The 25,468-nt window shown below is 48.9% G+C and overlaps 1 protein-coding gene across 3 annotated transcripts in view; it reads left to right on the top strand.

Annotated features, from left to right (window-relative positions):
* The window catches only part of DLEC1 (DLEC1 cilia and flagella associated protein), a 72,129-nt gene that overhangs the window by 43,927 nt on the left and 2,734 nt on the right, over window positions 1-25,468 (top strand). For all 3 annotated transcript variants that reach the window (XM_045536600.1, XM_045536594.1, XM_045536608.1), the window contains 15 exons: window positions 1,953-2,092; window positions 13,751-13,904; window positions 14,553-14,663; window positions 15,598-15,728; window positions 16,239-16,421; window positions 17,629-17,699; window positions 18,187-18,338; window positions 20,047-20,165; window positions 20,665-20,735; window positions 22,123-22,328; window positions 22,431-22,547; window positions 22,643-22,768; window positions 22,876-22,970; window positions 23,199-23,283; window positions 23,471-23,689. In XM_045536600.1, coding sequence (XP_045392556.1) covers window positions 1,953-2,092; window positions 13,751-13,904; window positions 14,553-14,663; window positions 15,598-15,728; window positions 16,239-16,421; window positions 17,629-17,699; window positions 18,187-18,338; window positions 20,047-20,165; window positions 20,665-20,735; window positions 22,123-22,328; window positions 22,431-22,547; window positions 22,643-22,768; window positions 22,876-22,970; window positions 23,199-23,283; window positions 23,471-23,689 — 1,980 coding nt within the window. The remainder of the gene's footprint in view (window positions 1-1,952; window positions 2,093-13,750; window positions 13,905-14,552; window positions 14,664-15,597; window positions 15,729-16,238; window positions 16,422-17,628; window positions 17,700-18,186; window positions 18,339-20,046; window positions 20,166-20,664; window positions 20,736-22,122; window positions 22,329-22,430; window positions 22,548-22,642; window positions 22,769-22,875; window positions 22,971-23,198; window positions 23,284-23,470; window positions 23,690-25,468) is intronic.

The raw sequence follows: 25,468 nt of genomic DNA, 5'->3' as shown, positions 1-25,468 counted from the left end.
GAGTTAGTGCCTCCCTCCCAGGGGTCATTGGTCTCCTAGGGTGGATCCTGGAACCACGTGGAAGACGGGGGTGGGGGCTGGGGCTGGGCTGGGGGCGGGGGCAGGGTGGTATCAGTACCTTTAGTGTCCACATTATGTTTAGGCAGGACCCCTTTCTTCGAATGAAACCTTATGCAGAAGCCCAATTTATAGAACAAAGTGTGACTGCTCTGGCCACCCAGAGAGCCCCTTGTTAGGCGCCCCTGCTCGTCCTTCCTCTCCCACATCCAGTCCCTGCCCAAGGCACTTCCGAGGAATTCCCGGGATTCCCGCAGCACAGGTGGAAGCAGACAGACCTCCGCCAACCTCTTCATTTGACAGAGGAGAGACGGGGAGGCCCGGGCTTCCCCAGGGCCGCACAGCTCATGGGTGGTGGAATCATAGGCGATCCTGGTCTCTAGTTCCCAGTCTGTGCTGTTCTCTCACTGTGAAGAATAACTACATCTTATAATTGAAATAATTGTCAATGTCATAGTATTTTAAGATTTATGTCATAATCGAGGCTGGTAGAAATCCTTTCCCTACAGTTCTCTGCCCTCTATTCTTTTGAGCTCTCAAAAATCACGTTGGGATTTGGAGTTTGTTAGATGCTTTCAGGGTAGGGGACCTGGAGCTACTGAGACCCAGCCCCAGAGTACAGCCATGCCCCAAGTCCCCAGGGCTCCAAGGGAGCAACATGAACAACAAAGACAAAATCAAGCAAAGCGGCTCTTTCCTTAGCAGCTGAGCCTGGACCCCAAACGCCACTGCCTGAGTTCTGGCGAGCCGGGCCAGAGCACACGGAGGCCTCTTTTTCTATGAGAGTGAGGCCCGAGCAGCCTCCAGTAAAGGCCAGCCCATCCCGCCCAGCAGTGCCAGGGAGGTAAAACCTCCAGCAAGAGGGCACAGCTCTCCCACCCCTGCCAGCCTGTGGCCTCAATCTGGTGGGGCGGGAGAGGCCAGGCCAGGCCCACCTGTCACCTCCAGACAGGTACAGCCCTGCATTCATGGTCTTGGTCTCATGGAAGGGAGAGGCCAAAGACAGCAATACTGTCCCTCTTAGTGTGACCTTTCCTCTTTTTTTTTTTTGAGACAGAGTCTCGCTCTGTTGCCCGGGCTAGAGTGAGTGCCGTGGTGTCAGCCTAGCTCACAGCAACCTCAAACTCCTGGGCTTAAGCGATCCTCCTGCCTCAGCCTCCCGCTTAGTGTGACCTTTCAATGTCCAGTGGCACCCCTGCTAGCCAGTGTGGCCCTTGGGGGCTTACAGGCCACTCAGTCAGAGAGTGCCCCTTGTCGCAGTCAGGGTTAGGGAGAATGGAATGTAGAGCACCTCCCAGATGTGGACACTTTTCTTCCCAAGGTTTTTCCCTTCCCCTCGCCCTTTGTCTGTGTGCTGGTGTCAGGGGATGGCGGGCCTGGAGTGAATGAGGCCAAGCCGGGGAGTGGGGAGGCTGGGAGGGTGGGGAAAAAAACACATGGGTGCAAAGGAGAAATCTGTGGATGTGGGCAGCTTCTCCACTCCTCTAGTGTGGTGACCCGGTGGCTTTCCTTGGTAGAACCTGTTAGGGTCCTGACACCGTCCTCAGACCAGCATGGCTCCCTGGCTCCTCTCCTGGTCCCAGCCCTCCCCACTCCCCCTGGGGCACCTCCCTCTGCCTTCTACTCTCAGATCTGGGTCAGGGCATGGGGACCTCTAGCTTGTGTATTCCTTTACTTGGAGATTCAGTTTTTGTCCTCTTTACCCTGAGACTCATGCAACTGTGGTCTGGTCCCCGCCCCCACCCCCCCTGCTTGCCACCTTCTGAATCCTAGATGGCTCTTTGAAGAACTGGGGGCAGCTTTGGGGTGACCCTGGCTGGGCATGGCCAGCCCTCAGTTCTTCTGCAATTCCAAGTGTACTCACTCTCATCCTTCCGGATTGGCCTCCGGATCAGGTGTCTCCCTTCGACATTGAGCCTTCCAGTGGCCAACTTCACCCTCTGAGGGAGTGCAGAGTGGACGTCACCCTGGAGGCTTTGCACTGCCAGCGCCTGCAGAGCGTCCTGGAGCTGCAGGTGGAAAACGGGGCCTGGAGGTAAGGGGAGTGGGAAGAGCCTTTGCAACAGACTTTACGCACAGTCACGATACATTTATTTATGTCATGTGTAATTATACATTTTTCTAAAGCTATTTCTAGATTTAAAGCTATTGATACATGTTTATAAAATTAGAAAATTACAGAAAAGAAAATTAACTCATAATCCATTACCTAGACATAATTCCCTGGTAATATTATGGGGTATATCTTTCTAAAGTGTGTATACTAAAGGGAGGTAAATTAGTACAACCACTTTAGAAAACACTTTAGTGTTACCTAGTATTTGCCCTTCTAAATATACTCCCAGAGAAACTCTTACACATGTGCAGTGGGAGACATATACTTACGCAGGAATACGCAGAGCTAGACTGTTGCTAACAAGGAAAACTAGAAACAACAAATGTTTATCAACAGGAGAATGGACACGAAAAATTGGGGGCATATTTAAATGAGCAAATACCATTATATCCTGGGAGAAACACACTAGAGGTTTCAAGGGTTTTAGTAATATTTCTTCTCTTCTCTCTTCCCCCTCCCTTTCCTTCCCCTCCCCTCTCACCTCTCCCTCTTTCGCTCCCTGTCTCTGTCTTTGTTTATTTCTAGTGGAAAACTTTTCACATATATAAAAATACAATAGTATAATAAGCCCCCATGTACTCATCTCTTGCCTTCAATAATCCTCAACTCACTGCAAATATTGTTTCATCCATATCCCCTATCCACTTCTCCCCCCGACCCTGGCCTCCCAAGTTATTTTGAAGCAAAATATTCTCTTAAGCTGGCCAATGGTTATATTTTGTTTCCAAAGCTGGGTCAGGGTGGTACATAGGTGTTCTTTTTAGTATTATTCTTTAAACTGTATATATGTCTAAGCATGTGTTTTTTACTCATTTTTGCATGTGTTTTGTGTTTCATTATAAACTTAAATGCACATGTCAAATCTTTATGGATACTCTTAAATTATCCTCCAAAAAGACTGTGTCATTTTACACTTCCACCTACAGTGTATGAGACCACGCATTACCGCATACTCTCACAGTGACAAATGTTACCTGACTTTTTGAACTTGACCATCTTATGGTCACTCGAATGTACTTTTCCATGATGACCAGCATGGGTTTAGTTGTGAGTCTTCTCACTGGTCCTGCAGGGCACTTTGGCCTTAAATACAAAGGCCAGGTCTGCCTTCAGCTCAGGGAAAATGCCTTCTTTTAAGTCTTTGCTTATTTCCTTTCCTTTTCTGTCTCTGTTATTGCTTCTGAAAGGACCTTGCATTAATCAGAATGTTTATGGTTGCAGGTGACACAGACATAACCAATTTAGGCAAAAAGGAGAAAGCATTGGCTCATGTGACTGGGCATTCCTGCCCTGCTGAATCCAAGGGCTCAAACCTTTTCCTTTGTCTGGCCTTCTGCTTTCTCTCATTCTCCTCCCTCCTTCCCTCTTCCCCCACCTCCATCCCAGCCCTCAACTCTGCTTCTCTTTCTTTGTTGGCCTTTCTCTCCCTTGTTGGCAAGGGCTCTTAGCTACTCTGCCCTGGGGAAGGGCCACTCAGAGCTCCAGGCTCACACACTCCCAGTTTAACAACCTCAGTGAAAAGTGAAACCGGCTCTCTGAAGAGAGAGCCCTGATTGGTCTTCTGTGGCTCATGTGCGCACCCCTTCTCCTGGTGGGGGCACAAGGGGAAGATCTGTCTCCAGAAGAAGTGGGAGAGCTTGCTGGGCAGTGACAACAATAGCTACCACAGTCCACCACAGACCTGCCAGATCTACACTGTTTTTCTTATATTTTCCCATTTCTCAATGTTTTTGTTCCTCATTCAGGGAAGATGCCCTGGCCCTGCAGCTCACTAATTCTGTCTTCGGTGGTATGTCCTTCTTTTGGCAATCATGTTTTTAAATTTCAAGCTCTTCTGTTCTTGAATAGTTCCTTTTCATAGTAATCTTTTATTGTCTTACGTTTGCAACAGCCTCTCAAATTTCCCCAAGGAAACTAATTTTTGTTTTCTTGGATTTTGATTTGGAGTTCTCCTCCTTCACTTTATAGATTTTCTTATTCTTCTAGTAATCCTTGGCCGTCTATTCCTGGTTTTGAATGGAGGAGGAAGTTGATTTGCATAAGGAGCTGGTGGTGTAAGTTTCCTCTGAGCAAGTGGGGGTAGGTGTGGAGTGCACCCCCTTCCAAAGAGTGAAGTGTATGTGAGTCACCACCCTCCGAGCACACAGCCCAAATTCCATGAGAGGAAGGGTCTGTGGGGAAAACAGCCCTGAACACTAGAGGAAACCCACACTGGCCAGCTACACAAAGCAATTCATTCCTTCACTCATAAATAGGAAGTGAAAGACCCAGGCCCAATGTTACAGGCTTTGCCCTGGCCATTCTCCAACCCAAGAGAGTAGTGGCAAACACTGGGGCAATCCAGTCTCCCATGTGCTGCCCCGAGCTCTGGGGCTGGAACCCTGAACTCAACGACCAGACTAATATCCTAGAGTGTTTCCCCAATGTTTTTTTTCCTAGAAGTTTCATAGTTTCAAGTCTTTAGAGTCAAGTCTTTAATCCATTTTGAGTTGATTTTTATGTATGGTAAGAGGGGTCTAGTTTCATTCTTCTGCATATAGTTATCCAATTTTTCCAATACCAGTTACTGAAAAGACTGTCCTTTCCCCATAAGATGTTCTTGGTGTCTTTGTTGGTTGTAAATGCGTGGAATTATATCTGGATTCTTTATTCTGTTCTGTTGATCTATGTATCTGTTTTTATGCTAGTACTATGCTGTCTTGGTTACGATAGCTTTATAGTATTTTTTTTTTTATTTTTTTGAGACAGAGTCTTGCTCTGTTGCCCGGGCTAGAGTGAGTGCCGTGGCGTCAGCCTAGCTCACAGCAACCTCAAACTCCTGAGCTTAAGCATATAGTATATTTTGAAATCAGGTAGTGTGATGCCTACAGCTTTGTTCTTTATGCTCTGGATTGCTTTGGCTATTTGGGGTCTTTTGTGGTTTCATATATATTTTAGAATTTTTTTTTTCTATCTCTGTGAAGAATGTCATTGGTATTTTGATAGGATTTGCATCAAATCTGTATTGCTTTGGGTAGTATTGTCATTTTAACAACATTAATTCTTCGAATCCGTGAGCATTGAATATCTCTATTTTCTTTGTGTCCTCTTCTATTTCTTTCATCAGAGTTTTATAGTTCTCGTAGTATAGATCTTTCACTTATTTGGCTAGATTGATTCCTAGGTATTTTATATTTTTTGTAGCTATTGTAAATGAGATTGCTTTCTTGATTTCTTTTTCAGATTGTTTGCTGTCAGCATATATAAATACTACTGATTTTTGTATGTCGATTTTGTATCCTGCATCTTTACTGAATTTGTTTATCAGTACTAACAGTTTTTTGGTGGTGTCTTTAAGTTTTTCTAGGTATAAGATCATGTCATCTGCAAATAAGCCTAATTTGACTTCTTCCTTTCCAATTTGGATGCCCTTTATTTCTTTCTCTTACCTGACTGTTCTGTCCAGTAGTATGTTGAATAATAATGGTGAAAGGGGAATCCTCATCTTGTTCCAGTCTTTAGAGTAAAGGCTTTCAATTTTTCCCCATTCAGTTCAATGTTAGCTGTGGGTTGTCCTATATGGCCTTTATAATTTTGGTATATGTTCCTTCTATATTCATTTTGATGAGGGTTTTTATCATAAAAGGATGTTGAATTTTATCAAATGCTTTTTGACATCTATTTAAATAATTATTTGGTTTTTGTTCTTGATTCTGTTAATGTGGATATATCAAGTTTATCAATTTGCATATAGTGAACCATCCTTGCACCCCTGAAATGAATCCTACTTGATCCTGGTGAATGATCTTTTTAATGTGCTGGTTTTTTTTTTTTTTTGAGACAGAGTCTCACTTTGTTGCCCAGGCTAGAGTGAGTGTCATGGCGTCAGCCTAGCTCACAGCAACCTCAAACTCCTGGGCTTAAGCGATCCTTCTGCCTCAGCCTCCCGAGTAGCTGGGACTACAGGCATGTGCCACCATGCCCGGCTAATTTTTTGTATATATATTGTTAGTTAGCTAGGTAATTTCTTTCTATTTTTTAGTAGAGATGGGGTCTCACTCAGGCTGGTCTCGAACTCCTGACCTCGAGCGATTCACCCGCCTCGGCCTCCCAAGTGCTAGGATTACAGGCGTGAGCCATTAATGTGCTGTTGAATTTGCTTTGCTAGTATTTTGCTGAGGAGTTTTGCATCTATGTTCGTCAGTGATACTAGCCTGTAGTTTTCTTTTCTGTTGTGCGTTTGTCTTGTTTCTGTATCAGGGTAATGCTGTCCTTGTAGAATGAGTTTGGAAGTATTTCCTCCTCTTTAATTTTTTTGAAGAGTTTTAGGAGAATTGGTATTAGTTCTTCTTTAAATGTTTGGTAGAATTCAGCAGTGACTCCATCAGGTCCTAAGCTTTTCTTTGATGGGAGACTGTTTATTATGGCTTCCATCTGGTTACTTGTTATTGGGTTGTTGAGATTTTCTGTTTTTTCATGGTTCAATCTTGGTAGGTTATATGTGTCTAGAAATTTATCCATTTACTCTAGGTTTTCCAATTTTTAAGCATGTAGTTCATAATAGTCTCTGATGATTTGTTATATTTCTCAGGTCTCAGTTGTTATGTCTTCTTTTTTGTTTCTGGTTTTATTTACATGGGTCATCTCTCTTTCTTTTCTTAGTCTAGCTAAAGCTTTGTTGATTTTGTTTACCTTTTCAAAGAACCAATTTTTTATTTTGCTGATCTTTTGTATTTTTTGATCTCAATTTTATTCATTTCTGCTCTGATATTTATGATTTCTTTCCTTCTACTAATTTAAAATTTGGTTTGTTCTTGCTTTTTTAGTTCCTTGAAGTGCATTGTTAAGTTATTTGAAGTCTTTCTACTTTTTTGATATAGGCATTTATTACTATAAATTTTCTTCTTAGTATTGCTTTTACTGTATCCTATAGATTTTGGTAAGTTGTATGCATTTTCATTTGTTTCAAGAAATTTTTAAATTTCTTTCTTAATTTCTTCATTGATCCATTGGTCATTCAGGAGGTTGTTTAATTTCCATGTGTTTGTGTAGTTTCTGAGGTTCCTCTTGTTATTGATTTCTAGTTTTATTCCATACAATCAGAAAAGATACTTGATATGATTTCTGTGTTTTTGAATTTGTACAGACTTGTTTTGTGGCCTAAGATATGGTCTATTCTGGAGAATATTCCATGTGCTAATGAAAAGAATGTGTATTTTGCAGCAGTTGGGTGAAATGTTCTGTAAATGTCAATTAGGCCTATTAGATCTAGTGTGTGGTTTAACTCTGCTGTTTCTTTGTTAATTTTCTGTTTGGATGATCTGTCCATTACTGAGAGTGGGGTGTTAAATTTTCCTACTATTATTGTATTGCAGTCTATCTCTTCCTTTAGGTCTATTAATGTTTGCTTTTTGTACTTGGGAACTCTGGTTTTAGGTGCATAGATATTTATAATCATTATATCCTCTTGCTGAATTGACCTCTTTATCATTACATAGTGACCCTACATGTCTTTTTTACAGTCTTTGATTTGTAGTCCATTTTACCTGATATAAGTATAGCTACTCGTGCACTTTTTTGGTTTCCAGTTGCATAGAATAACTTTTTCTACCCCTTCACTTTCAGTCTATGTGTTTTTAATAGGTGAAGTGGGTTTCTTGAAGGAAACATATGGTTGGGTCCATTCAGCCACTCCACTCCTTTCAATTGGAGAATTGAGACCATTTACATTCAGTTTATTATTGATAAGTAAGGACTTACTACTACCATTTTGTTGCTTGTTTTCTAGTTGTTTTGAGACTCCTCTCTTCCTCTCTTCCTTTCTTACTGTCTTCCTTTGTGGTTAAATGATTATCTCTAGTAGTATATTTTAATTTGCTACTTTTTATTTTTAGTGAATCTGTTATAGATTTTTGTGCTGTGGTTAGCATAAGGCTTATGAAAAACCATCTTACAGGTATAACAAGTTATTTTAAAGAGATGACAACTTACTCTAGATCACAAATAAAAAAATAAAAGCAAAAGCAAAAAATGACAAAAAAATTCTACACTTTATCCCCCCACATTATTACTTTTACTTCTCTCACTTTACATAGTTTTATATTACCTATCTCTTAACAGGTTGCTATAGCTATTATTGTTTTGGTAGATTTGTCTTTTGGGCTTCATACTAGAGTTTATGAGTGGATTGTACTCCACAAATACAGTATTAGAGTATTCTGGGTTTGTCCTTGTACTTAATTTTACCAATGAGTTTTATACCTTGAAAAGTTTTGTATGTTAGTGTTTTTTTCTTTCATATTGAAGGAGTTCCTTTAGCATTTCTTGTGAGTTTATTATGTGTCTTGGAATAGTCTTTTTGGACTTGAATGTGTTTGATTTTAAGACCTTCCCATACCTGGATATTTATATCTTTCTCAAGTTTTGGAAAGGTTTCTGTTACTATTTCTTTGAATAAGCTTTCTACCCCTTGCTTTTGCTCAGCTCCTTCTTGAACAAAAATTCTTAGATTTGGCCTTCTGAGGTAATTTTTTATATCTTGTAGGCAGTCTTCATTCCTTTTCATTCTTTTTTCTCCTCTATATGTTTTAAAATAGCTGGTCTTTGAGCTCACTAATTCTTTCCTCTGTTTGGTTCATTCTGCTGTTGAGAGCCTCTAAAGAGTTGTTCAGTTCAGCAAATGTATTTCTCAGTTCCAAGATTCCTGTTTGATTTTTTTTTTAATTATTTCAATCTCCTGTTAAATTTCTGTGACAACTTTCTGAATTCCTTTTCTGTGTTATCTTGGCAATTATCGAGTTTCCCTAAAACTGCTATTTTGAATTCTTGGTCAGAGAGCTCACAAATTGCTATCTCATTAGGGTCAGTCACTGGATTTTTACTTTGTCCTTTTGAGGAGGTCATGGTTCCCTGTTTTCTGTTGTTTCTTGAGGGTATGCATCTGTGTCTATGCATTGAAGGATTAACTATTCCAGTTTTCTGTGTCTGGCTTGTTTTGTTTTTTACTGTATGCTCAGCAAATCTTCACTGCTAGGTCACTGCCTCCTTTTCAGCTCTTGGTGGTGTCTTAAGCCCAGGTTTGCCTCAGCTCTAGTAAATGGCCAGAGCACTGACTGTCCCAATGGATTCCAAAGGTATTATCCTATCCTGGCAGTGTGGGAAGGTTGGCTAGGAGTTTATGCCCAGGGGACCTGAGGAACACACCTGCTGCTAAAGAGCCACTGATTTGGCATCTCCTTTGGCCAAGTTACAGAGCAGAGTTTTGGGGACTGGGGCTGGTAGTCCTGCCTCAGCAATTTGTCTCTGCCTGTCTTTAGGAATATTTCTGCCTTCATGAAGATGCTATCCATGGGTTAAGGAAAGGACAGGTCTCCTGCCAGAGAACCCAAGAAGGTGGGGAAGCTGGTTGACAACTTCAATTTCACTTCGAACTGTGTCATTCTTACCCTTGAGCTCTGATTTGTTCCTGGTTTAAATGTCAGCACTGTATTACTTGTTTTTGATTTTATGAGGAGTGGGGAGTGAAGCCAGCTTGCTTCTACACCACCATTGTGGAACTAGAAGTCTCTTGTGATTTCTTTTTTTCTTTTCTTTTCCCTTCCTTCCTTCCTTCCTTCCCTTCCCCTCCCTCCCTCCCTCCCTCCTTTCTTTCTTTCTTTCTTTCTTTCTTTCTTTCTTTCTTTCTTTCTTTCTTTCTTTCTTTCTTTCTTTCTTTCTTTCTTTCTTTCTTTCTTTCTTTCTTTCTTTCTTTCTTTCTTTCTTTCTTTCTTTTCTTTCTCTTTCTCTTTTTGCAGCAGAGTCTGATGGTATCACCTGGGCTAGATTGCAGTGGTGTCATCATAGCTCACTGCAACTTCAAACTCCTGGGCTCAAGTGATCCTCCTGCCTCAGCCTCTCAAGTAGCTGGGACTACAAGCACACCACCATGCCCGGCTAATTTTTCTATTTTTTGTAGAGATGGGGTCTCGTTCTTGCTCAGGCTGGTCTCAAGTAATCCTCCCACCTTGGGCTTCCAAAGTGCTAGGATTAGAGGTGTGAGCCACTGTGCCCAGCTCTTGTAATTTCTTATTTGACTCATCGTTTATTTATGAATGTGTTGTTTACTTTGCACATATTTTTGTTTCCCAAATGTCTTTCTGTTGTTCATTTCCAATTTGATCCTATCATTGTTGGAGAACATATTTTGTATGATTACAGTCCCTTTAAACTTATTCAGGCTTGTTTTGGGGTTATCTTATGGCCTGTTCTGTAGAATGTTCTCTGTACACTTAAGAAAAATATATATTCTGCTGTTTTTCAGTAGAATGTGTGTATATCTGTTAGGTCTGGTTGACATATAGTGTTACTTATATCTCCTATTTAAGTGTTCATCTGTAGTTGTTCTGTCCATTATTAAAAGTAGGGGTATTGGCCAGGCGCGGTGGCTCACGCCTGTAATCCTAGCCCTCTGGGAGGCCGAGGCAGGTGGATTGCTCGAGGTCAGGAGTTCGAGACCAGCCTGAGCGAGACCCCGTCTCTACTAAGAATAGAGATAAAAATTATCTGGCCAACTAAAAATATATATAGAAAAAATTAGCTGGGCATGGTGGCACATGCCTGTAGTCCCAGCTACTCAGGAGGCTGAGGCAGTAGGATCGCTTAAGCCCAGGAGTTTGAGGTTGCTGTGAGCTAGGTTGACGCCACGGCACTCACTCTAGCCCGGACAACAAAGTGAGACTCTGTCTCAAAAAAAGAAAAAAAGTAAGGGTATTGAAGTCTTCAGCCACTATTGTTAAGTTGTCAATTTCTCCCTTCAATTCTGTCAGTTTTTTCTTCATGTATTTTTGGGCTCTGCAGTTAGATACATATATGTTTATGATTGTTATGTCTTTCTAATTAACCATTTTATGATTATAAAATATCCTTCCTTGTCTCTAGTAACAATTTTTGTTTTAAAGTCTTATCTCACATTAATATAGCTGCCATAGCTCTCTTTTGGATACTATTTGTATAGTATATATTTTTCCATCCTTTTTCTTTTAAACTACTTGTGTCTTTGTTTTTTGTTTTTTGTTTTTTTTTTTTTTTTGAGACAGAGTCTCACTTTGTTGCCCTGGCTAGAGTGAGTGCCGTGGCGTCAGCCTAGCTCACAGCAACCTCAAACTCCGGGGCTTAAGCGATCCTACTGCCTCAGCCTCCCGAGTAGCTGGGACTACAGGCATGCGCCACCATGCCCTGCTAATTTTTTTGTATATATATTTTTAGTTGTCCAGATAATTTATTTCTATTTTTAGTAGAGACGGGGTCTCGCTCAGGCTGGTCTTGAACTCCTGACCTCGAGCGATCCACCCGCCTCAGCCTCCTCGGCCTCCCAGAGGGCTAGGATTACAGGCGTGAGCCACCACGCCTGGCCACTACTTGTGTCTTTGAATCCAACATGTCTCTTCTTGACAGCATATATTTGAATCATTCTTTAAAAATCCATTTTGCCAATCTCTACCTTTTGATTGGATCATTTAATCCATTTATACTTCATATAATTACTGATAAAGTGAATTTACCTCTCCCATTTTGCTATTTGTTTTCTATATGTCTTGTGTCTTTTTGTTCCTGCATTCTTCCATTATTGTCTTCTTCTGTGTTTGGATAGATATTTTCTATTATATCATTTTTATATCCATGTTTCTTTTACCTTGGTTCTGTTCTTTCTTTGTTTCTTCTTTTTTTTTTTTCTTTTTGAGACAGAAAACTGCACTGCACTCTACCTGGGACAGGTAGAGTACAGTGGCATCATCATAGCTCACAGCAACCTCAAACTCCTGGGCTCAAGTGATCCTCCAGCCTCAGCCTCCGGAGTAGCTGGGATTACAGGTGCCTAGCTAATTTTTTTTTTATTTTTAGTAGAGACGCAGGTCATGCTCTTGCTCAGGCTCGTCTGGAACTCCTGAGCTCAAGCAATCCTCCTGACTTGGCCTCCCAGGGTGCTAGGATTACAGGTGTGAGCCACCGTGCCCAGTCTTTTGTTATTTTCTTAATGGTTGCCCAGGGCATTATAGTTAGTATCTTAATTTTAAAGGCCTGGTGCAGTGGCTCATGCCTTTAATCCCAGCACTTCGGGAGGCTGAGGTGGGAGTATTGCTTCAGGCCAGGAGTTCAAGAGCATCTTGGGCAATATAGCAAGATCTTATCTCTATAAAAAATTTTAAACTTAGTTCGGCATGGTGGTGTGTGCCTGAAGTCCTAGCTACACAGGAGGCTGAGGCAGGAGGATTGCTTGAGCACAGGAGTTTGAGGCTGCAGTGAGCTATGATTGTGCCACTATACTGCAGCCTGGGCAACAGAGCAAGACCCAGTCCCTAAAAAAAGAAAAAAACCTAGTTTGTACTAACAACAACTTAATTTCAATAGTATGTAATGTTGCTGTAATGTAGCTCTTTTCCTTCCACTTCTTTTGTACTATTATTATCATACAAATTACATCTTTCTACATTATAGACCCATTAACACAGTTTTACAGTTACTGGTTAATGCAGTTGTCTTTTAAATCAGAGTTACAAACAAAAATACATTTATTCTGTGTTTTTTATATTTACCTATGAATTTACCTTGATATGGTTGTATCAGTCAAGATTCCACCAGAGAAACAGCAAAAATATATTTACTAAGAAACTTATTGCAAGGAATTGGCTTACATGACTATAGGGGCTGGCTGGGCAAACCCAAAATCCATAGGGCAGGCCTTTAGGAAAGGCATGCTTGAACCCTTGGGCATGAGCTGAAGCTTCTAGGTACACACGTAATTTCTTTGTCTAACTTCCTTTGTGCCTTTAAAGTCTTTCAACTGATTTGAGTAAGACCCATTGAGATTATCTGGGATAACCTTCTTTACCTCAACTCAACTGATCATGAACATTACTCATACCTAGAAAACCCCTTCAGCCATCCAGACAGGTAAAGAGCTTGCCCATCAAGCTCCTGCCCTCACAATAGGAAAAACTGAATAAACGGAAAAACAATAACTTTTCTTAGATCCATTAGAGAATTGAGGTCACAGGAAAAATAACCACCCCCAAAACCACAGAGACAGGCAAATACAGAGGATTAAGATCAGTTTACCTGAAGCAGAAGCTACTGGAGCCGGCAACAGTAGGAACATTTAAACCGTAGCTTCAGCAGATTCCTGGAGGCCGAGTGTTGACTCGCTGGAGAGTTAAAAAGTCTTGAGTGTTCAGTAGGTTCTTGTGATGAAGACTGGAAAAAATTCTCTTGTTTGGCCAGGGTGGGACAGGGAGGGGAAGTAACCATCCTGAAATAAACCCAGAGTGTTCTCCACAACGATTTCTCTCATACCTAAGTATTTCAATTTTTGGAGTAATTATAAATGATATTTTTAATTTCTGTTTCCACACATTCATTTAGTGTATAAAAATGTGATTGATTTTTGCATGTTGATCTTATACTTTTTGCTGAACTCCACTGAACCCACTCATTAGTTCTAGGAGTTTTTAAAAAGACAGATTCCTTGGGATTTTCTGCATAGACCATCCTGTCATCTGTAAATACAGACAATTTTATTTCTTCTTTTGTGAGCAGTATGCATTTTATTTCCTTGTGGTCCAGCTACCTTCCTGTGTATGCTGAAGTACAGAAGCCCCACGTGTACCTGCAGAGCAGCCAGGTGGAAGTCAGCAACCTCTACCTGGGTGTACCCAGAAAGGCAGCCGTCACACTCATCAATGGCACGCTCCTGCCCACCCGGTTCCTCTGGGGCAAGGTGAGTGAGCACGCACCGTCGTGCAGGTCTGCAGCCCTCAGCAGCAGAGGCCCATGTGGAAGGGGGCGTTGTCCCCCCAGCACCCCGCAGAACAGATACTCAGCTTCCCTCCCACAGCCTGTCCCTCACTCCACAGTGCCCAGAAAGGCTCCAAAGGGGTAGCACATCTGGTCCAGCTTTTTCTTGCCCTACATTTAGGGAATTCCAGTTCCCTACCAGAGTAGAAGTTTCTGATGAACACAGCTAGATTCTCGGGGCCAGCATAGCCATGACTGGCCCACGCTGCTGTTGGGAGCCCAGCTGTGGCACTGCCCCTGTGGTGACTGTGGAGCTTGCTATGAGTGCCATGGGAGTCAAGGCCACGTCCATGTGCGTCAGAGGCAGCTGCCCTCTGCTCCCTATCATTCTGGGCCTCCCAGGGCAGCTTCTTTAGTCCAGGCAACCTCCTGACAGGTGGTGAAATCCATCTGGGTCAGGAAGGAGAGAAGGGACCTGTGGTTTATTCCCAGAACTGAGCACCCAGCCCTGTCGTTCCTGCTGCCTGCCAGCCTCCAGTGTTGCATGCAGCAGTGCTGAGCACTCTGTCTGGATGCTGGTCCATTCTGGGAGACCTGTAAGTGACAACAGGCCCACCCGTGTGTCTGCTAGCTCCTGGGGCACCAAGCAAACTTCTGCACAGTGACAGTGTCTCCCAGACGTGGCCTGCTGGGCCCCAGTAAGGAGTGCCAGATCAAGTTGGAGTTGACTACTCATACCCAGGTGAGTCAGGCAATGTGGGGCCTACTGTTTGCTCCTGTGACTCCAGTGGGGTCCTCATGGGTGGGAAAGAGATTTCTTGCTTTTGGGTCTGTGGTCCCCATTCCTGCTGGGCCTGCTCCCTAGGGACACCAGGATAGGGAGCCTAGTGCGGGCCTGGATGTGCCCTGAGACCCATTGGCTATGCTTGGTCTTTGGAACCAGCTTTTGCCCTTCCCAGGGAAAAAATTCTGTGGCCGCAGGTGGGCCCAGCTTTCCAGTGTGCCCAGAGATCTAGAGCAGAGCCGCTGCTCACAGCAGGCACTGTGCTGGGTGCAACCAGAGGAGGCTCACTGGTGGCCAGGCTCCTCCCGGGAAGGCACCGCTTCTCCCTGGAGTGGCCCGGAGGAAGGCCACCCGGGGAGGAACATGCTCAGTACTTGAGCCATTGATGACTATCTCTTTGTGGTTCTTGTGGGATAGAAACTTCTTCCTTGTAAAGACTTGCAGACTCAGGTCTCAGTTCCTCACCAGCAAACATGGGGACCGTGGGTCTGAGCTCTAGGATGACAGGCAGACAGGCCCAGGCCTGGCACAAAGCAGAACTTGCTCAGGAGTGTTTGATTTCTAGGCTAGCAGCTCCATCAGAGCAAATGTGCAGCCTCTCCACAGGTCCACTTAGTGGGGTGTGCCTTCACGCGGGCACACCAAGATCGGGCCGGAGTCAGACAAGGTGAGCCCCGACGAAGGGGCCGGGCCCCCTGCGGGTAGGGTGTGGTCCGCCAGGCTGTGCTCACGGGAGGTACTGGAGAGCCCTTCTACAGAGGTGAACCTGAACAGAGGTCAAGGCCTTTGTGTTGAGCCGTCCGTAGCAACCTCCTCTTCTGTGGAAGACCATCTGGGCTCATCCTCAGAGGTCCTATCCCTGAGTCTCAACCCTGGATGGGCTCTCTTGTAGGAAGAGCTGACCGATCTAGCCCTCCTTTGTCATGTGTCAGGAATGAAGAAGCCACTGGTCCTAGGCATTTCTGGGAAGCCCAAGGGACTGCAAGTGGCCATCACCATCTCTATGGATGGCTCTGACAGCAGGTGAGCCCGGGGCTGGGGCAGGGGCCTGGGGGCTGAGGCACCCACACAAAGGACCGGCACTGCACTGTGGTCCAGTCCACTCCCATCCAGTCCCTGCAGCTGGGAAAAGGGCACAGCGTTATTGCGGCCCCTCGCCACCTCTGTGGGAACAGCTCCTCTACCCCACACCCGCCCTCTGTGTGCCGTCTCCCCACGCACTCGGAGGCGTGGTGTCCAGCAGGTAGGAAATGGCAGGGGACAGGGTGTAGGCACCTTGGGCTATCCCACCGGAGGCCTGGCAACTGGGAGACACTCAACTGGCCAGGGACAGTTTGTGCAGAGTTAGAGGCCTCTCTCGGCGCCATGGGTGGGCAGGAAAGCTGGGTCTGTGGGCTGGCAGCTCAATGAGGAGGGAGTCCGAGGATGAAGCCTCATGTCTGGACAGCTCCTGTATCCTCCACCCCCACCCAAGGTGGCTCTCTGGGCAGGGCCAAGGGTGGCGTGTAACGTAGCGCCCCATGGTGTTTTCAGCACACAGCAGTGGCCAGGTCACCTGAATGAGCTCTGCCTGGACTTCGGCTCGACAGTGCCACTGAGGACCCGTGTGAATTGCCAGCTCATTCTCACCAACTGCTCCCCAATACAGACCCCCTTCACCCTCAAGTTTGAGTACTTCGGCAGCCCCCCAAACAGCCTGAGCAAAAAGAGCAGCCTGTAAGTCTTCCTTCTTTCAGAGGCAGTTCCTAGGGCAGATGTGTGGCTTAGGTGGCCAGAGGCTGGTCGGTGTGAGAGGTGGAAGTTTGTGTTTTCACAGGTAGACTTGGGGACATGCAGAGAGGAGATGGCTCTTGCTATCCACCTCTCAGCCACTAGATGGGCTGTGGGAAAGGCTGGGATTGTGGCCCCTTCTCCTTGGCCTGGCCTGCTGGAGTGGAGGGTTTCCAGTAGACCGGACAGGATGTTCTTGTGGGCGAGGGAAAAGTTACTGTAGACAGGGGGAGCTTTGGGCAAAGGTGTGGGAGGCAGAGTTCAGGAGCAGGAAGTATTCAGGGAACACTGAATAGCACGCCTGGGCTGACATGGGGAGGTGAGGTGGAAAGAGATGCCTCATAGATAAGACAGACATCAGCAGAGCTACCGTGGTCAAGGGCAGAGGCAATACCTAGAGCACTACTTATAAACACACACACACATGCATACACACGTGCATACATGCATAACATACACAAACATGCATATACATACACATATGCAACACACATATACATATACACAAACATACACAAACACACATGTACGCATACATACACACACACAGTGATGTACCCAAACCAGCTAGTACTGACTTGGGAGAGCAGATGATTAAATATGCAGGCATTTTGCAAGGCTGTAACTTGAAATCAGCCATGGTGAAAGTATTTACACCACAGAAATTGGTAAACACTATTAATTTAGGAGTTTTTTCTCTGGAGGGTTTTAAGCCATTAACTTTGCACTCCCAAAAGTTAGTGTACACCTGATGCTAGAGAGATGTCAGCAGGAAAGACTGGGAACAGGGCCCTGTTACAGAATTCTGGGCTAGAGATGGGGAGTCTGGGCTGGCTTTGCATCCAGGGTAACCAGGGCACAGAGCTGGGGGAGGGATCCCTGTCCTGGAGCCCTCCTGGGTTTCTTGGGAGGCAACCCCTGCAGCTGGCGGCTGGCCTGTAGCTGGGATGCTCTGGGTGGTGGGGTACTGTGGGAGCAAAGACCAGAGAAGGTGGTGAAGAGATCTGACCAGCTCTACCCTGGGAGGAGCAGGCAGGGCCACCATCCTCTGCTGGGCACCTGGTGGGATGCTGGTTACCACAGGACATGGCCTGGCAGGTCTTGGAACAAGCTTGGCTACCTTAATACTATTTCTGTGTCTCCATTTGTACAGCCCTGACATGCCTCCTGCCCTGCTAAAGACGGTGCGGATCCGAGAGCACTTGGCCAGGCGAGAGCGGCTGGGTAAGAGCCGCCAGGGTGGGGCTGCTGGGCCCGGGCCATGGCCAGAGCTGGGCTTGGCATGGCCTTCTGATGATGTGGGCCAGCAGTTTCCAGGGGAGGGGACCAGGACCACAGACCCCTCTCAAGTCTTTCCCAGCAAGGGCCCCAAGGTGGCCAGGAATCTCCACCCAACGGTGCCTTTCTCTTGAATGAGGCCATTTCCTTTCTATGGCATAGGCCCATGCACGGGACCTGGGTTGGATTTGGGATGGATGGTGGCTCATGAGGGAGGGCTCCCCCTGGGGCCTGGCCCCCAGGAGGTAAGAGAGCCTGGCCAAGCAGGGCCCTGAGCTGCTGGCCCCTGGGTTCTGGGCTCCCAAGAGGAGGGCATGTTTACCTGACCAAGGAGAGGGTGGCTTATCTGGGGCAGTGCTTGGCTAATGCCTGAGAGTTTGGCCCTAATTCCCAACCCCAGGGCCCTGAATGCCCACTCCCAATTCCCCCCCAGATTTTATGGAAAGTATGTTGTCTCACGGAAAAGGAGCTGCCTTCTTTCCCCATGTTTCCGAGGGCACGCTGGGGGCCTACCAGCAGCTGAGTATTGACATCACAGCGTGTGCAAACATGTGGGGCGAGTACTGGGACAGCCTCATCTGCACGGTAAGGGCTCACAGGAGGGCAGTGGCCGCCACAGCCCTCCCCTCCAGGCTTCCTCTCCTCCAACACCTGGCCCTCAGCCTCTCAAACTTCACCAAATTGAAAGGCGATGCCCACCAAGCTCGGGATGGGTGTTTGCGTGTGATGCAGCCTCTGGAACTGAGGCTGAGACAGTTCAGGCAGTTCAGGCAGTTCAGACAGTGAGGTGAGGTCCTCACAAGCAGTGGAACCTTCCACGCCTTTTCCCATGAGGTGCAGGGCTGGGTCCACACCGAGGAGGGCAGCAGAGTCTGTAGGCTGCCTGCCTGGGCCAGGACCCACGACCTGGAGGGACAGTAGCAGCCTCCCAGAGCCACGCCCTTTCCCAGCCCTCTGTGCATTCATTCATTCACCCAGGGGTCCATTCATCTACTCCTGCATTTAGCACAAATGGAGCACCTTCTGTGTACGGGCTCCTGTGTGGCCCACTGTACTATGGAGGACACGGGGAGGAATAAGATAACAGACGACACCAGCAAGGGGCTCCTAGTTGAGTGCGGAGGGATGAAACTACATACATCATCCTACACTGTTTAGTTGTAGCATAGAAGATTTTCATGAACTACTTAATAAATTGAACAGGTTTATAGTAGATATTTGCCCTAAGTTGTTTGTCGTATGTATGACAAATGATCAATCTCGTTAATATACAAAGAGTTCTAAATAACAGTAAGGGGAAACAAAAAGTATCCCACGTGGGCAGAGGGTTTGAATAGACAATTCAAAGAAAGACAGATACAGATGGCCAGTAAACATATGAAAATCTGCCACCATCACTGGTATTTATAGAAATGCAAAATAAAAGAACCATGACATACTGGTTTTTGTCAGATTAGCAAGGTTTAAAAGTTGTTGGGGAAGGTGCAGGGGAAGGTGCTTCCAAGCCCGGTGGGCACGAGTGCCGCCCTTTGGAGGCCCTTTGGGAATGTGGGGGGTGCACATTTAAATCTTCCCCAGGGAAAGAAGCAGATAAATGGTTGGATGACCTCATGCCAGATTTCCCTGGTTTTTAGCACTGTTTAAAACAGAGAAAAAAATGAAAAGGAAATAACCTCTGGATCCATGTCCATCAGTAGAGGATTAGATAAAAACATTGGGTCACATCCCTGCAGTGAATTCTGTACAGCCTGTTATATGGTGCCATACACTTTTTATTAGTAAAATTATCTTATATTGTTAAGAGAAAAGAGAATGTTATTAAAGAAAAGCATGTTGTCCAGTCTGCTCCCCTTTTATGTCTGTGTTTTATGTATACAAGTATAGACAGTTGTACCCTAAAATGTTAACAGTGAGTCATGCTGCAGGGATAGGATTATAGGTGGTTATCATATTCTTAAATTTAAAAATAAGCATTTATTACTTTTTATTGGCAGAGAAAAATAAAATTCTTTCCCTTTAAAAGATGCAGAAATTTGATCAATGGGGCCATGAGAGGCCAAAGATCCTTAGGCTGCAGGGCTGGGAGGACGAGCAGAGATGGCCGGAGGGGAAGGGAAGCTGATGCTGGGAGGCCAGGCAGCCCCGGGGTGGGGGTCGAGGGGGCATCGGATGGTGCAGAGTGAGTCTGGGGCCAAGCTGTGGGGACCCTGGGCTGGCTAGACAAGTGGAGGCCTTTCCTGGAGAAAATATGGTGGCTGCCTATGGCAGGAGTGACAAAGGTGTGTGTTTGCAGGTGGGAGACCTGCCACCGGCAGTCATCCCGGTGCATATGGCTGTGGTGGGCTGCCCCATCAGCTCCCTGAGGACCACCTACTACACCACTAACCAGTTCCAGAAGGAGCCTGTCATCAGGTGCCCCACGCTCGCCTTCTCCTCTGCTCCCTGATGCCCCCTCCGCCCTGCCTGAGACCCTCCAGGCAGGGCTGCCCATGCCAGCTTGGTGCTCTCCAGCTGGCCCAGGGCCATTTGGCACCACCTATAAGAAGGCTCCAGGGCAAAGCTGCCTGGAGGAAAGGGCCTCGGGGGACACGGCTGCCATGTGTACATCTCTGAGGGCTTTGGGGGGGCAGAAGACCTGGTCCCCTCACGCGATTGAGCTGGAATCAGCATGGTCGGCTCAGGGTGGGCGGGGATGGGTTGCCAGGGCAGTGAGCACCCCGGAGCACCGGAGCCCCATTCACCAGGTGCTGCATGGGGAAGGCCCGCAGGCCTGGGTTTCAGACCTCTGCAGCGCCTCCTCCCTGCCTGAGCCCAGCCCCCGCCCCAGCCCCAGCCGTCCTCTGTGAAATAGCCCTGCCTGCCAGGTGGACGCTGGCTGTGGCTGTGCTCAATCTGGTCTCCCTGCCTCCAGGTTTGGCACTCAGGTCTCTGGAGGAGACACAGTTACCCGAACCCTTCGCCTGAATAACTCCAGCCCGTGTGGTAAGATGCTCACGAGCTAAACTGGGGTTCTTGTCGTAGGCTGTGCCTTGTGCTGAGCCAGGCTGGGAGGGAAGACGGGGCTGGGGAAGCTGATAGCTCACGAACAGATCCAGGAGTCAGGCGGCCTGCGGTTACCCAGGGAGGCCCAGAGAGCCCGGGCCAGGCTGGGGTTGTCAGAGAGAGCCACTTCCATCCCAGAGGATGGGACTTGCCCTGGCCCAACCTTGGGTCTCCCAGTGCTGGTGGGACCACAGATGGCCTGCTGTCACCAGGGTCACTGCACATAGGGACACAGACTTCAAAGGAACCCCTTTTCTCATTCCTGCAGCCAGCAGGACCTGAGCTACATGTGCCAGGTGCTGGGGATACAGGACAGCAGGGTCTCTGCTGCAGGGCTTACATCCTGATGGGGGGGACAGACGTGACTGTGGGCCACAGTGTTGGGTACAACTGAAGGGGCAGCCAGAGTGCTAGGAATGTATTGGGGGTCCAGGCTTCCCCGTAAGACATGTCGGCTGAGGAAGGGTGAGCCGACATGGCCTGGGGAAGAGCTAGGAGAGAGGCAAGCTGCGTCACGGGAGGGAGGGGATATGGCCGTGCTGGCCCCTGCGGAGGGGACAGGAGCAGGACCGAGGGCAGGAGGGGTGGGGAAGATGGGATAGACCAGGCAGATGTGGAGGCTTGGGACAGGACTTCAGGGACTTCCTGATTTGGGACCTTCTGGGAGATAAGTGGGGCCGCCAGCTGGGTATGGGGGAGGCAGATGGAGGAGCTGGAGAACAGCAGGGACGGCCTGGCACTGTGGTGGTCCGTGTTGGGAGGGAGAGCAATGTGGGCCCAGTTTAGGTTGAAGACAGATTTAGGTGGTGGCATTCTGTTCAGCTGGGGCACTTTCTCCCATGGTGCCCAGAGGGACAGTGCAGTTCAGTTCCTGCAGGGTCAGGCTCTGCCAGGTGGGGGCAGTGGGGGCGAAGGGAGCTCTGAGGGTGCTGGCAGCCCCGGAGACCAGCCTCACTGGGGAAGGAAGTGAGGCAGACGGGCTGCTGTGCGGAGGGGGAGAAGGAGGGCAGCAACCTGTCAGCAAACAGGCCAGAGGGTGAGGAGGCTGTGGGGAGAGTGGGGTGCCTGGATTCGGGCATCTGGACATGGAGACCTGGTCTTGTGACCATGAGGGCTTCGGACAGTAGAGCCAATGGCATAAGCCTGTAAAGACTGTGTTTTAAAAATGAGAATTGCCTGGAGGTGGCATTAGAGAGGCAGCAAGGCCCCCTCCACTCTGGGTATGGGGGAGCGGGTAGCCTCTGTCTGAGGGGTGCGGGGAGGAGGCCCAGAGGAGATGGCCTGCTCCTCCCTTATTGCCCGCCCTGCCCCCCCATGCCTGCCCCAGACATCCGCCTGGACTGGGAGACCTATGCTCCGGAAGACAAGGAAGACCGGCTGGTGGAGCTGCTGGTGTTTTACGGGCCACCCTTCCCATTGCGGGACCAAGCTGGGCATGAGCTCCTATGCCCTGAGACCCCTGGGGGCAGCTTCTCCCTCTGGTCCCCAAGCCCCTCCAATGCGTCAGCATCCAGCCTCGAAGCTGCCCCATCGGTGAGCAGGGGTGGCGGGGCAGGGGGCTGCCGTTCCGGCTGCTGAGGTGTGGCCAGTGGGCCGGGTGAGCCCGTGTGAGCCTCAGTGACTCCTTGGCAATAGGTTGAGGGTGGCTCCAGCGCCAGTGGCAGGGCGGCAGAGAAGTTCATCTCAGTCATCCTGCAGGAGCACGAGGGCGTGCCCTCCGACCACCTGTACTGTGTCAGCCCCAAGCAGGTGGTGAGTCAGGGTGGGGGCTGGGAGCTGTCTTGTGGGGTCTGTGCTGGCCAGCCGGTAGGCACGGGGCAGTGCTGAGGCTGCTGTGTCCATGCCAGGTGGTCCCTGCTGGGGGCAGTAGCATCATCTACGTCTCCTTCTCGCCCATGGTGCTCAGCCCCCATATCCTGCACAAGGTGGAGTGTACTGCCTACGCCCTGGGTTTCATGAGCTTGGACGACAAGGTAAGCCTCCTGGCCTGGGGTGGGGACCACAGCCACCACCTCTCTCCTGGGTAGCACGTGGCCTGCTCAGCCTAGAGACCACCAGTGACCAGGCTTGGGCTTGGCAGGTGGAAAGGGAGATTCCAGGGAAGAGGCGTCGCCTGCAGGACTTTGCTGTGGGACCCCTGAGACTGGACCTGCATGGCTACGTGAGGCTGGCACAGTGAGTTGGCCGGGCTGCCCCATCCCCTCCATCCCCCTGTGGGGAACATCCTCGCCGGGCATGGGTAGGGCCAGACAGAGTCCTCAGAGCAAAAGGACGGGACTGGGAGGGAGGAGAGGCCAGCAGGGGGGCCCAGGGAAAGGCTGGCCCCAGGCCAGGTGAGCAGAGTTGGGGCAGGCAGGAGGCCCAGATGCCGGGCCTGCCCCAGCAGTGCCTACTGCCCCGCAGGTTAAGTGTGGAGCTGGACTGTGACAGCGGCATGGAGTTCCGGTGCCAGGCCAGTGACCTCATCCCCGAGCAGCCCTGCTCTGGGGTGAGTGCGGCCACCCTCCCGCCCTGCCAGTTTACCTGGATTTCACGTGTCTCTCTGGGCCCTTCTGGGGCACAGGCCTTGCAGTCTGAGTTCCCTCCCTCAGCCCTCCCACCCCTCCCCGGGGCCATGGGCTTGAGGAGAGGGGAGAGATGCATCCGTAGCCTCCCCCACCTCTGCGGCTGCCCAGGTGCTGAGTGAGCTGGTGACCACCCGCCAGGTGAAGCTGACCAACACTACAGAAACCCCACACTACTTCCAGCTCCTGGTCTCCAGGCCCTTCTTTGTGTCTCAAGATGGGGCCAGCCGGAGCCAAAGAGCTCCTGGCCCTGGCCGGAAGCTGGCGTGTGAGGAGGAGACGGCCTCGTCCGGCAAGCAGCTGGTGCTCCGCCCTCAGGAGAACATGCTGGTCAGTGGGGGCAGGGGTGGGGAGGGTGTCCGCAGGCCCCGCCTTGATGGCACACACTCACGTGTGTGCAGACGACACAGCTGCACACCCTCGCATCTGCACTCAGACGCAACTGCACAGCTGACCCTGCCGCGCCTGCGCAAACAGCCCATTGACATGGCACTTTCGGTACTTCTGCACAGGTGACTTAGCCGGGCATGGATGTCCCAGACGTAGTGTCCACACACCCGCCTGCTGCAGAAACTCACCCAGACATCTCTCTTTCCGATCCCCTGCTGATGTCCTGGTGGAGGCCCATGCAGTCCTGTGAGCACCTCCACTTCCCACACACACTCCCTCACTTCTCACGCACCTTTGCCCAGGGTTTGTGCCCTGGCAAAGGTGAGCCCGCGGCTGGACTGCCGTAACTGAAGGGCACTCCAGGCCCCAAAGTGATCTTGCCTCTTCTGACAAAGCATCAGTGAGAACAGGATCCTAGATTCTGAATTTGGTGTTGCGGGGGTGCCAGGGCCCCAGTGGGAACCACTGACTTCTGCCTCCTTTGGTCACCGAGGCAGCTGAAATGAGGATGGGGCACAGGCCTCTCGGGGGCTGGGTGTGTGCACCCCCACATCTGCACAGTGGCCCCCCAGTGTGCATGGGCAGGCCAAGGGTAGACAGCCAGGTGGGGTGCCCCACCTTCTCTCCTGCTTCCCCTCCTGCCTTGGAGGCCCTCTTCCTCCTCTCCTTATGCCCATGCTCCCTAGAGCCCCAGCCGGCCCTCGCCCCACTCTGCACGCTCCTGGGTCACCTCATCCACCTCCAGGGCCTTAGGGAACAGCCGTATTCTGTCACGTGTACATGTCACTCTGTGAGGGCCTGCCATGTGCTAGATGCTGGGGTAGGTGATGGGCCTCCCCCACCCCTCTTCACGGAGGTAGGGGAGACAGATGCAGACACGCAGAGGACAGAATTAAGGGCGCCCCGCCCCACCGTGCTCTTGCTCCCTTCTTCAAAGGGCTAAAGTGAGGGAAGCCAGAGCACAGCCAGAGGTCCCAATCCACCACAGCTCCCCATGGGGCTTTGTCCTTAGCCACCAGGTATTTAAGAATCCCTGGGCAGCTCTGGGGAAGCCAAAAGTTTTCCCCAAAAAAGGACATCAGGTAACAGCACTGCATCTCACCCTTGACCTGCTGTCAGTGCTCAGGCGTCTGGCTCCTGACCAGAATTCTCTCCCAAGTTCTAGAAGCAAACTCAACCTGTCCAAACCGAATTCCCCATCCAGTCCCCATCCCGTCCTGCCCACACCTGTGCCTCCTCTTCACCTCAGCAAACACCACCACCCTCCACCCCTGCCCAAGCCCCGCTCTGGTGCTCATCCTGGACTCCTCTCTCTCAGACCAGCCGCTGAGCCCTGCAGATGCCCCTTCTGTATCTCCGCACTTCTCCCTGCTCCCCGTCCTGCACCCGTATCTTGGTCTAGGGCAGTGGTTTCCAAGCCTGGCAATACATCAGTGCCCTAAAGATACAAGCTCCCAGGCCCATCTCCAGAGATGTGAAGGTCTAGGCTGAGATCCTAAAATTTGTATTTTTAACAAATGTCTCAGTTGATTCTGATGAGCTTGTACAAATGACCTGCGTCTGGGAGGCAGGAGGCCAAGCTCCATCCTGTCCAGCCTGAGTTACGGTCTCAGCCTCCGGACCGGTGTCCTCACACCCACGTGGGCAGCGAGCCAGCGACCCCTGTGGGAGGCAAAGCTGACTCGAACCTTTCCTTGCTTAAAACCCGACAGAGGCTCT

The sequence above is a fragment of the Lemur catta genome, chromosome 1, assembly GCF_020740605.2.
Source record: "Lemur catta isolate mLemCat1 chromosome 1, mLemCat1.pri, whole genome shotgun sequence".
Lineage (NCBI taxonomy): Eukaryota > Metazoa > Chordata > Mammalia > Primates > Lemuridae > Lemur > Lemur catta.
Note: the sequence above shows the minus strand (reverse complement) of the source record. Positions and strands in the feature narration are given on the sequence as shown.